We start from the raw sequence: 12120 nt of genomic DNA on the forward strand, positions 1-12120 counted from the left end.
CCTGTCAACCTCACACCTAGTGGGCCTGGCATTCACAGACGTGGCTGTGGGATGACGTGGGGAGGGCCTTCTCACCTTGCTGGGAGAATCAGATTAGAAGGAACTTTACTGAGGGATAAGCCTCTTAGACCTGCGCCATCTGTTCCCTCTGAGCCTCCCCTCCGCAGTTCTGTGCTCACTGGGCATAAACACTCCCCCAGGGTGGGGGCAGGGAAGGCAGGGGCTTCCCAGAACCAAGCTCCTCTGTGTGCCAGGCCCCTTGCGGGCACTTTACATCTGTCTACCTGCCGGAGTCTCAGGTTAGCCCTCTGAACAGGTCCTGGTCTTTCCATTTTACAGAAAAGGGAACTGACTTGCCCAGGCCACAGGAAAATCCTGGGAAGGACTGGGGTTGAGTCCTGGTATGTCAGCCCAAGACCCTTGCTCTTGTCACTATTCCTCACTCCCCCTTCTCCTGCTTAGATCGTGCTGTGCTGGAGGCTGGCCTCCAGGAGAGGCTTCAGGGCTTGGGTTTCCTCTAGTAGAAAGCTGTGGCTCAGGCCCAACCACCAATTTTCTGAAACAACCATGTGCCATGCATTTTGTTTATTTATTTATAATTTGTTTCTTTGAATGCTCTTTCCAGCAGGCTCACATCAGGAAGTTAGGAAGAGGCCATGGGATATGGGATGGTTAGGGGCTTAGGTGTATCTCAGGACGGCTGAGCCTCTGCATTGCTGGTTGGCTGCTTTTGAGCTCCTGTTACCCTGCACCCTAGCAGGCTTGGAAGTCTTCGGATTTGTAACTGCTGCAGGTCTTGGTGAAATCTTGACTATCGGTGTTCAAGGGGCCAGGTGGAGACTGAGGCCAGGTGGGCTGAACCTGGCTCACAATAACTCTGAAGGTTGGTAGCATGAATGGCCAGGACCTGGAGTTCTGAAACTTTCCCAGGGCCTTTGACTGCCTGAGATGAAGCCCCCCGACATCCCAGCTGGCTGCCATGAAGGTTGAAAGGGGTGAGTGAAGCCCATTGGTGCCTTCCTTAGGTGTTTTTTCTTGCTGGATTTTATATCTCTGAAGCCAGCATGCCCAGAGAGGCTAAGTTACTTGTCCCAGGCCACACAGCAAGACAGGCATTCCAGAGCTTTGACTTCTGTTTTGTTTTGTTTTGTTTGTTTGTTTTTTATTTTTTTCTTTAAGAACTTTTACTGAGATACAATTGACACACAATAAACTGCACATATTTAAAGTGTACAATCTGATACCTTTTCTCTTATTAGTAATGTATATATGGCAGTCCCAATCGCCCAATTCATTTCCCCACAACCTCCCCCCCACCCCGCTTTCCCCACTTGGTGTCCACATGTTTGCTCTCTACATCTGTGTCTAGAGCTTCGACTTTTGAATCTGTGTTGTGGTTTTCAGAAGATTCTGGTTCAGGCTTTTCTAAAAGGCAGCATGAGTACAACCCAACGAGGCAGGCAAGAAGTGCTGTGTCTTTAAGAGCGGAGGCTCAGGTCCATGGGCAGAGGCTTTGTCATCAGCCCCAACGTTGAGGGGAGCATCTTGGGGGAAGCTAAGGCTTCTAGGTGCCTCAGGCACTGAGCATGAGGGTCTCAGCTGTATGGAGCCTGTTTTGGGGGGCACTACACCTGTGGGAGCGCCCCAGGCACCACCCAAAAGTGAGGCTTTGGCTTGAGCTTGCACTGTCTGCAGTTTCTCACACGGTGTCCTGGGAAGGATCAGTGGGCAGACAAGATGAGACAAGACCAGACAAGAGGAGAGAGGCAGACAGAGTTGAGGCAGGGGAGAGGAGAAAATATAATTAAGATTAATTTTTAGATACAAATATATATTTTTTTTAAATCAAAGCAAGAGTCAGATCTTACCCTCCTTCCTGGAGGCCCAGAGGAGGCCTTTCATTGTGAACATGAACAACCCACGCTATTTCTATCCCATCAGGGAGAAATCTGATTCATTGGCGGAAGATGGAGAGAAGGCAGTTTATCTCTTCAACTGTCTCTATGAAGAGCAGAGTCCACTGAAGTTGAGGAGTCTGGAAGGCCTATTTCTGATGGCGGTGGTGGGAGGGTTCACCCACACCTACTTGCAGGCCCTTGGATCCTCAGGCCATCTCCTCCCTGTCTCAGGCAATGTGTGTCTCAAAGCTAGGTTTTCATCCTCTGACAAACCAGCTCCATTTATGGGAGGCATAATCCATAAGGGAAAAAACCTGCATGCATTAAGCTAGGCTTCATAGTTTTTGTTTTTTTTTTTTAAGATTTTTTGGATGTGGGCCATCTTTAAAGTCTTTTATTGAATTTGTTGCAATATTGCTTCTATTTTATGTTTTGGTTTTTTGGCTGAGAGGCATGTGGCTTCTTAGCTCCCTGATCAGGGATTGAACCTGTACCCCCTGCATTGGAAGGCGAAGTCTCAACCACTGGATTGCCAGGGAAGTCCTCATAGTTTTGTTTTTAATAGAAGAAAAAAATTCTGGAAACAATCTGAATATCCTATGGTAGAGAAATGGTTAGTTAGTAAATGGTACCTTGTGATGATGGGAATGTTGAACAGCCATAAAACACTGTGATTATGAAGAGTATATAGCAACACAAAGAAAAATGCTTACAATGCAATGTTAATTTTAAAAATTGAAAAATGAGGTACAATAAAAACAAAACTAGGTAAGCATATTTGCATAAAAAAGGAAACACAGATGAATGAGGAGGGTTATTAAATTATGGTAATGAAATTCTTCTTTTTTCTGTTTTTGTTTCTGAATTATTACTATCTGCAAGTTGGCAGGATATGTTAAGAACATAGAATCTGGAGCCAGATTATTTGGATTCAAAGCTCAGCTCTACTGCTACCTTCTAGCTGGGTGACCTTCAAAAAGCTACTAAACCTCTCTGTGCTTTGGCACCTCATCTGTAAACATAAGGATGGCAAAAGTATCTAACTCTTAGGATTATTGTGAGGGTTAAATGAGTTATCAGACGTAAGTGCTGCACAGTAATTGCTATATAATCACTAGCTATACAAAAAATAAATTTAATTATAATTCATCCATAGCTTCATGGCTTAATCATAAATAAGTGCTAATATTGGTGTAATTTTCTTTCTCTTTTTCTTCCTATCTGAAAGTGCTTTTGCCTTCCCATAGTGATAATCATAGTCATATACAGTGTAAACTACTCCTTTCTATTAATATCATATTGCAAGAGTTTTCCACCAGCCTTTCTGATGGAGAACCATGATTTCCTGACCACTGCTTACCCTCCACCCCTGTTCCCACCCTCAGGCTCCAAGACTCTCTTCTCTGGCTCCTACAATAAATAGCTGTGGTTAACTGATTGCAAATATAGGTACAGCTCTCCACCCTTCCTTTGCAATGTGACTTTGTAGCTTCTCCCATCACGACAAGGGGTCTATTTCCCTGCTCCTTGAATCCGGCCTGGTGACTTGCTTTAGCCAAGAGAAGGCAGTGGAGATGAGGGTGGACCAGTTCTGAGGCCTGAAGAGGCCTTAGGTAATTCCACTCACATAGCTGGATCCCCAGAGCCCCAGGTGAACAAGTCTGAGCTAGCCTGTTGGAGGATGAGACATCATGTGGAAGAGAGTCCAATTGCCCAACTGAGACCATCCTAACTTCAGACCACTGACCCCCAAACATGTGAGAGAGCCCAGCCAGCTCAGTGGAAGCCTATCCAACCCTTGGAAGAATGAATCAGCCCAGCCAAGACCAGAAGAACCGTTCAACTGACCTGAAGACTCATGGAAAATGATAACTACTTATTTTTTGGGTCACTGAAGTGGGAGGTGTTTTGTTATGCTGCCATGGCTGACAGGTATAATCACAAGGAACAAGATTGCTGATCTGAGGCTCTCTGATTGGTCCACTGGGCGGGACGGGCCGGACACCCTATCTACTTCCTCCTTTCCTACATCTGTTGTACTGAGACCTTGTGTCCACCCTGCTACCACCCAAAGTTGCCAAAACCCTCAAGTCATCACATTTGTGGTCCTCAACGGGCAACCTTCATCTCTGCAGTCTGGGCTCCTTTCTGAAAACAGTGGCAAGCCCACGGTGGGGGAGGAATTTCTCTGTGCCCCTTTCAGCCCCTGTCACCCAGTATGGGTCAAGTCATTTTGCTGGGCTTCAAAGAAGGGAGGGCGGCATGGAGCTCTCAGGCCTCGGGAATTCTGTGGGATAGGCAGGCACACTCTCAGACTCCAGGGACCCCCAACAAGGCCTCCCCAGCCTTCCCCAGGAGCTCTCTCACTGACAGCCTCAGGATGCATGGAAGCAGTGTAGCCTGACAGAGGCCCCAAGGTCACAGAACTTCCCAGCTAGTGGGGCCTAGACAGCTGTTGGTCTGACCCCGGCCTAAACCTGAGGCCCCTCAAGCACTAACAGAATCAACAATTGAACATTTCTTTAAAAAATGCTGCCACATAGATTGTTACAAACGTTTCAAATGCTTTAGAGAAAGGCTTTTTTTAGTAAATTGGTAAATGTGGTAAGTTCAGCAAATCGGTCACTCAGCACACTGATTTTTGACAATGGTTTTGTCGCACTGACCCAGGGCCCCGTGCCTGCTGCTTCCTGTCACCACCATGGTCCTAGCACAGCACTTAGGTAAAGCCACGCTCGGGAAAGACACCTTGGATTGGAGAGGAGGCGATATTGACCTGCGTGTGTCACAGCTGGTGATGTCAGCTCAGGGACTCATCCAGGCAGCCCCGGGTTACTTTCTCTTTTGACAAACACGCACGAACCCTGCTATGTCAGTGAACTGCGGTACAGAGGCCAAATTCCCAGAGCCCGGCACACCCAGCGCCCCTGCCGTTGATTCCACAGGGCTGAGTGAGCCCCAGGGTCAGCCCTGGAACACCACCAGTGCAACCACCAAGCCTGGGCGAGCTCAGACTTCCTCCACAGCCACAGCAGGGCAAGCTTACGGGGGAGCCAATGCCAGGCTTTATAGCCAAGATCCCACTGACTATGAGGTAATAGACTACCATAATACAGTCTGTTACTATACCCTTTTACACTTGAGGAGACTGAGGCTTAGCAGAGCTGGGGGACCTGCTCAAGGGCACACAGCTAGCAGGTGTTGGAGCTGAGATTCCAACCCAGATGGAGCTTTCCTTCCAGAAAGTCTGCAGTCTCCCTTCAGCACATGCGTGTCTTCATAAGTGTGATGTAGGAAATGTCTCTCTCTGGAGGAGGCAGTTTGTTGCAGTGGAGAGAGGTAGACAGATCCAGGTTCCTGGCTCTGCCTTGCAGTCTTTCTGAGCCTAAAGTGGTGACCATGCTTCCCTATGTTCCAAGGATTTAAATGAGATCGCATGATAGGGACCTAGTAAAAATATTTGTTTCACTCTTCTTGTTCTAAGTTGTTTGCAAATTCCTGCAATGGAATTTAAAAGACATATACACTAAAAAGAAATCCAGACTCAACACGGGAGCCATGCACTTAGACTATTCTAAAGTCTTGTGTGACTTAAACAAGAGCTGCCCTTGTACTGTGCACAAGGAGTTAACCGGGCTGCTGTGTTTTCCATGAACTGTGTGTGCTTGTCCGTGCATGTGTATGTGTGTACACAGGCACACGTACATCCTTAACTTCTCTTTTCTTATTGTTATAAAAGAAATTTTCACAGGGAATTCCCTGGCGGCCTAGTGGTTAGGATTTCGGAATTTCACTGTCGTGCCTGGGTTCAATCCCTAGTCGGGGAAGTGAGATCCCACAACCCACACAGGCAGCCAAAAAAAAAATTTTTTTCACATATTGAGATATAGGGAAGTCATTCTGGCTTATACATGAGTTAAGTTGAATTTTATGCTAACTAAAATAGCCTGTGTGTGGCCTATCAAACATACATTGTACACCTGCTTTGAAATATGAAAGAAAAGGGCACATTGACCAGAAGTAAAGAATGTCCATGTTAAAAATATAGATTAAATGCCCCTCTTCCTGGGATGCCAGCGCTGGGCCTCTGATGATGAGAGTTCCTTCCCAGGTGCCAAGGCCATGCTGACTCACTGTGTACATGCTGGTCTGTTCTTTTTTTTTTTTTAAACCTTGAAGAAATGTAACCCTGACCTGTTTAATGTTCTTTGTCCTGACAAGATATAAAACTGTTCTGAAAACCCTTTTCCAGAGCAGTTTCTCACAGTAATCTGGGAGGCGGGCTTCTGGACTAGTCCTCAGTTTATCTCAAATAAAGCTCTTTTCTATTCTTCTTATTGACTCTTTATTGATCTTTTTCATCAACTAGAGCCTCTGAGCAAGTCCATCCTGGGGAGGGGGTTGCAGGGTCTGTGCATAGCCTGCCCCCCCCCCCCACCGGCCCCCCTAACAGGGAGGAACTCACAGACACACAGCTCCTCCAGCAGGCTGGGGCCTCCCGGGAGATCAGAGCTGCCGTCAGCCAGCCTGGGCGGGCGGGGGCCTCACACGCGGGTTCAGTGTGTGAGAACTGGTTATTTTTACCAGGCCCCAGCGGGATGTGATGCCAGTCTGGAAGGAGGGGCTGTCAGCTTCTCCAGAGAGGTGGCCCGAGGCTGATCCGTGCGGCCTCCCTCCCTCCGCTTCACACCCGGGCCCCACCTTGGCGCACAGGACTCTTGGTAGCTGGGAGGGGTGTGGGGGCTCTGGCTCTGGTCACAGGCTCCCTGGGCCATGGCCCCAGAGGAGCCACCAGGGCTGGGGCCTTCTCCGACCCCTGAGAGAGGATTGTAGGCAGCAGAGAGGGGGGGACAGGACCCTGGGTTTGTGTCAGGCCTGGCTGGCTTTTCCTGTGGCGGCTCCGTGTGCCCCAGGCTCTAGGACCCTCCTACCAAAAGCCAGCAGAGGTCCAGCCATCCTACCCTTGAACCCCGGGTCAGGCAAGTCCCTGGCGTCAGCCTGCCCCTTGCCTGCTGCCCCAGTCCTGGGAGCTGAGTGCCTGCAGCCCTCTGTTGGCCCGTCTCCCTCACCCCTCAGTCCCCCCAGACCTCACAGGAGAGAGCAGCCTCGCTCTTCGGGGCCTCACTCTGGCAGGGAGCCTGGCTCTGCGCCTCTAGCCTGGCGCCTGGGACTGGCGCTGCCTGCCCACGGCCCCGGGACACCCTGGACCTGCGTGCCCCATCCCCTGTGGCGACCCCGCGTCAGGTGCCAGCTGACGCACGAGGCCAGCCCGGCCTCTGTTCTGTGAGCGCCTCCCTACCGCCACCCCCTCTGCCTTCAGGCCTCCCTCTTGCCCGTCTCATGCCTCCTGGCCTGCTGCTTCCCCCGCCTGCCCCGGCCCCTCCACTCTCCTCGGGCCAGTTCCTTGTCTTTCTCCAGGTCTCACACATGTCGCCTCCTCGGATGCCTCCCACCCATGGTGGGGGTCTTCCCCATCCCATTTTCTAATTGCATCCTGTTCTTTCCCTTGAGGGAATGTATTCAGTTCAAGGTGATTCATTTGTGGACTTTTGTGTGGAGGGGAGGGGTGGGGTGGATCAGTTTCTCCCACTAGACAGGAAGCTCAGCGAAGCTGAGATCACGTCTGCTTGTGGCCCCTCCACAACGGAACCTGATGCCAGGCACAGTGGGGGGGGGGGGTGGGCAGGAGGCACATACACAGCCTGTCCCAGAGCCTCTCCTTACACCTGGGCAGGTGCGTGGTGCTTACCTTTCCGGAGCATCAGTTCAGGGCCAGGAACTCGGGGACAGCAGGGCTTGACTTTCCCGGGCTTGACAGGATGCCTTGGATGCCTTTTCCCTGAGGGTGGACACAGGAACAGAGACCCTCTCTTAACATGCTTGGGGATGCCAGGGACTGGGTCTGTGCAGGAGGGAGCGTCAGCTCCCAAGGCTGAGGGCTCAGGAATGTTTACTCGAGGAAACTCAGGATGGGCCAGGCCACAGGAGGGTCCAGGGAAAAGAATGGGCCTTGAGGTGATCTATTTTCCATAAATAACAAAGTCAACATGGGGAGAAACTCTGCCTCCAGAATACATCTTCCTCATGTCCCTGTCCGAGAAACAGTTCAGCACCATCACTCAGAAGTGTCTCTGCTCTTTGACACAAGTATTCTCCCCTGGCAATCTAGGAAAATTATGCTAAATATAGGAAACATTTTACATACACATATGCTTTTTACCGTATACTTAAAATAGTGAAAATTTGTGAATCATTTAAATGTCTAAACATGTAAATTCATCATAGCACGTTCACTTGTTGGCAAGTTATACCTAAAAATATTACTTAAATAACACCACTTTGGGCAATCTGCTAGAGATACTCTTAAATGGACAGGAAACAATGAGGAAAGGTATTCACCTTCACTGAATTATCATTAAGGTAACATGGGCATCCTCTAACTTTTCCAACAGAAGAGTTCTGATAAATTGCATTGCTATGGACTGTGTTTATGAGGAATTCTAATCACTGTTTTTCAGGTTGTATATGTGGCAATGTTCATTGCAGAAACTTTAGAAAACAGATACTTTCTATAATCCTACTGCACATACAGAGATGGCTGCTGTTGACATTCTGGTGTAAATGCTTCCAGATTTCAATTGTAAGTATTTTTGGTGACTATAATAACATAGTGATATATAAAAGAGATACAAGACTGAACATAGAGAGAGTTTTCAATTACAAAGATGCTTGCATACATACTCAAAAGAGGTAGAAGGTTGAACACAGCCATTCTTGAGACATGAAATTATGTGTGTTTTCCACCTCTATGTTTATTTCTATGTTCCCAAACTCCAATAAATGTTAAAATAAGCATAGCTGCTTAAACAAAAAAGTAGGCAATTTTTAGAGGGTTAGGCAAGAGCAAAAGCTCAAAATATTCAACTGTCTGGATTGGGAAAGACAGGAGAGCTAAACACTCATACTCACAGAGGTGCAAGGGCTGTCTCCCCCACTTCCAAATACACACGAACATGCCCCTCACCACACACTCTCATCCCATCTACCACAGGTGTTTCCTGAGCATGAGATTTGGGGATATTCAGACTCAGATGGACTTTAATTAATTTATTCATTCACTCAACACAAATTGATTATGCCCCAAGCATCATACATGTTGCAACAGAGCAACTCCAGAACTTCCAGCGAGGTAGGACTTAGGTGCACAAAGCAGTCTAGCTGGGAGGTTGTGTGTTCGAGTGGTAAACACACTGCTTTAAGTTAGTGTACGTGTGTTTGGGGAGCTGGGGCTGTGGATGGAGATTGTGGGGGTTTAAGGCTCCCAAGCCACCCCCTGGTGCTGCCACTGTGGATAGAGGTGCTATATAGGTTCAGGGGTGACAGCGCATATTTCAGGACCCAGGACTGCCTGTGGAAGGCCTGCCCTCCAACATTTCCTGATTCCAATCTTCCCAGACATAGGAATCCCTGCTCAGAGACCAGCACCCTGGGCGGGGCAGGGGAACAGTCCTACCTTCCGCAGAGAAGACCGACAAGCAGAGAAGCAAGATGCAGAGCAGGCTGGCGAGGGCTAGAAACCTCATGGTGGCAGGGTGGGAACCTCACGTCCCAAGGAAGCCGCTGCGCTGCAGAAGTCTTCCCTTGGGGCCACCTAGGAGCTTTATAGAGTGGCAGAGAGAGAGGTGTTTCCCAATGGGCAGGGCACCAGCAGCCTTGGAATTCTCATAAAGGGTAGAGTCAGCCCCTCCCAAGAGGAAAAAAAAAACCCAGCTTTTCGAGAAGTTGAGAGCATTTCATAAACTGTAAAACAGAAAGCTATAAATGCCCAGCCCCAGGAGGGAGCTCCCAGCACTGGCCTCAGAAAGATCCAGGCAGGGAAGAGCCACTTCCCAGGGTTGAATATTAACTTTTAGTGTCAGTAATCATTCCATCAAATACAGATTTCCCTGCTCATTCCTTAGATGTGGCAGGGAGGCCCATAAAACCCCTTGCAAAGCCTCAGGGAAGAGTCTTAAGCAGTGAATGAAAAACAGGGAGCACAGGGGTAGGAATCAGATGGCCTGGGTTGGAGTCCTTGCTCTGCCACATATCTTCAGTGTGTCCTTGAACTTGCCTTTGAATGTCTTTGAGTCTGCTTCCCGTCTGTGAAATGGGCACAGTGCTCTCTTTCCCACAAACATGAGCGAGGACATGTGTGAGGAGCCACGTGCAACATGGGAGATGCTTGTACAGCTGGAGAGGAGGCAGACTGGCGGCTGTAAGTTGATGGGTGTTTAAGACGATAATGAAACAAAAGAACATGTCAGGTACAGGATCAGCCTGAGCAAAGACATAGAGAAAGAGAACATCCTACAACAGCAAGCACGGGGAAAGTTGGCTGATGGTGCAGGAGGCTCAGGAGTCATCTATTCATTAGACACACACCATGGGCTGGGCTGCGTGCCTGGCCCCAGGGACACAGAAAACACTGTGCCTGGCTGGTCTCAGGGAGCTTCTGTTGGTGCAGGCAGTCATGCAGACACCCAGAATTTGCATTTGCCCTTGTGATATCATGTCCATCTGCCCTTTGCCTTAATACGTGTGCCCTTCTAGCCAAAGAGCTGGCTCTGGTTCCCAGCCTCAAAGGGCACCTGGGAAAATGGTATTATCAGGTTCAACACTCTAGGATGGTCCTGGTTCCCGGCAGTCAATTCAGTTAATCCCCACTGCCTGGAACTGGCCCTCTTCTCTTGCTAGAGATTAGAGATTCACTTTGGATCACATGTTCAGACAACGTGGTGAGCAAATTGTTTGCCAGGGGATATTCTGACAGTCAGCTTGTATGCTTTCATGTGTTGTCCCAAACTTTAAAACCAGTCCACACAAAGAAACCAGTTGTAGCTACTGGGCTTAAGGACCAAATGTCATACTATGTTAGTCACCTGCCCAGCCCCGGCCTGATTCCCTTTCCAGGCTGTGTTCTGAATCCTGCTGGCTGTGCTAAGTGGGCAGTGGCCATGGCAGAGGCTGTGGTCAGGAAGACCCAAGGGGTTTACCAAGGACAGCTCCAGAGCTGGTGCCCAGGAAAGGCTTGGGGATGGCCTTTGTAGGAAGGAGGGTCAGGAAGAGCATGGGGCTTGTCTTGAGGCTGTATCCAACAGACCCCTCGCTGCTCTTTCTTAGATTGCTTGTTTACAGGTTCCTAAACTCAGCAGAGTTTCCCGAAGATGCTTCCTGAGGGTGAGATTACATTCATGACCCGTATCAAGGACTATTACCACTATTTTGTCTATTCTTTATCTGGGGTCATTTAGGGAGCCACACCGAGTTCAACAGCATACCTTTGGCTGCCCCTCACCCATTGCCTGCTGTAACAGGTACTCTTTGCATTGGCATGATTCCTTTTTCCTTTTGGCAAACCATCATCAGAGGGGAAAAGAATAAGCTACTTGGCAGAGGGGACAGGGATTGGGCCAGATCTTCAAGCTGAACTCTAATTGCTTAGCAATGGTGCAGATATTAGGAGAGACTCCCCGGCTAGTGAAGAGAGAGATCCGTTTGGATCCACAGGCAAACTAAGCCAGGATTTGAGTAATTTCCCCAGGACCCTCAGCCACTCAGCCAGAGAGTCAGAAATAGACATTAGGCTCTCAATACAGCTTTTTTTGTCACCAAACAACGGAGCCGTAAGGGCACTAAACACCTAGGAGCAGGAAGAACTGGCGATCTCAGGGGCCTGTTCCTTACACACTCACGCATGCGACTCACAGATTTGCAGGTGTTCCTGGGACCATATGTTTAATGGGAAGAGTAGATTCAGATGTCAAAATTCCACCTGCTTTTTAAATGCTTCTAAAAAATTACTGAAGCAATCGATGATGCATTAATTTGAATAACACAGGGTATTAAGTACAAGTTCCATCTGAAACCCCACTCCCCAGAGAAAATCCCTGTTCACAGATTTTCACCTGCTTCTTTAACATTTCAAAGTTAGCTGTCAGCTTCTTACTTTAAAAAAGGAAGAAACACCTCTGGTTCTTTAGAATATTTGAAATCTCATGTTGAGCTGAGAGAGGTGAAAATGAGAAGCATTTTAACAGGAACACCTGTTAGTTTTAAGCACATGCAATTTGGGTACAAAAATAATCAAATTTGAGGCTTTGAATCATTTCCAAAGATGATGTTTGAACACTTGGCAGTCTTCCTGAGAAACAAGTCTCCAGAGACACACCTAACACACAGG

General features: G+C 48.5%; 1 protein-coding gene across 1 annotated transcript; it reads right to left on the bottom strand.

Moving 5' to 3' along the window:
* Positions 1–576: 576 nt before the first annotated feature.
* GPR15LG (G protein-coupled receptor 15 ligand) lies at positions 577–9572 on the bottom strand. The gene is made up of 3 exons (XM_057734140.1): positions 9412–9572; positions 7648–7737; positions 577–1711 (listed from the first exon to the last, which is right to left on the bottom strand). Exons 1-3 carry the CDS (start codon positions 9479–9481, stop codon positions 1626–1628), a joined length of 246 nt encoding a protein of 81 aa, XP_057590123.1. The 5' UTR covers positions 9482–9572; the 3' UTR covers positions 577–1625.
* Positions 9573–12120: the final 2548 nt, after the last annotated feature.

This window comes from Hippopotamus amphibius, chromosome 5 (genome assembly GCF_030028045.1).
Source record: "Hippopotamus amphibius kiboko isolate mHipAmp2 chromosome 5, mHipAmp2.hap2, whole genome shotgun sequence".
Taxonomy (NCBI): Eukaryota; Metazoa; Chordata; class Mammalia; order Artiodactyla; family Hippopotamidae; genus Hippopotamus; species Hippopotamus amphibius.

Excerpts from the sequence above, each read along its gene's own strand:
- GPR15LG (XM_057734140.1), bottom strand. The coding sequence starts at position 9,481 with ATGAGGTTTCTAGCCCTCGCCAGCCTGCTCTGCATCTTGCTTCTCTGC. Across the intron at positions 7,738-9,411 it reads GTCGGTCTTCTCTGCGGAAG|GGAAAAGGCATCCAAGGCAT; the intron begins GTAGGACTGTTC and ends GTCCACCCTCAG. Across the intron at positions 1,712-7,647 it reads TGAACTGATGCTCCGGAAAG|GACACCGTGTGAGAAACTGC; the intron begins GTAAGCACCACG and ends GATCCTTCCCAG.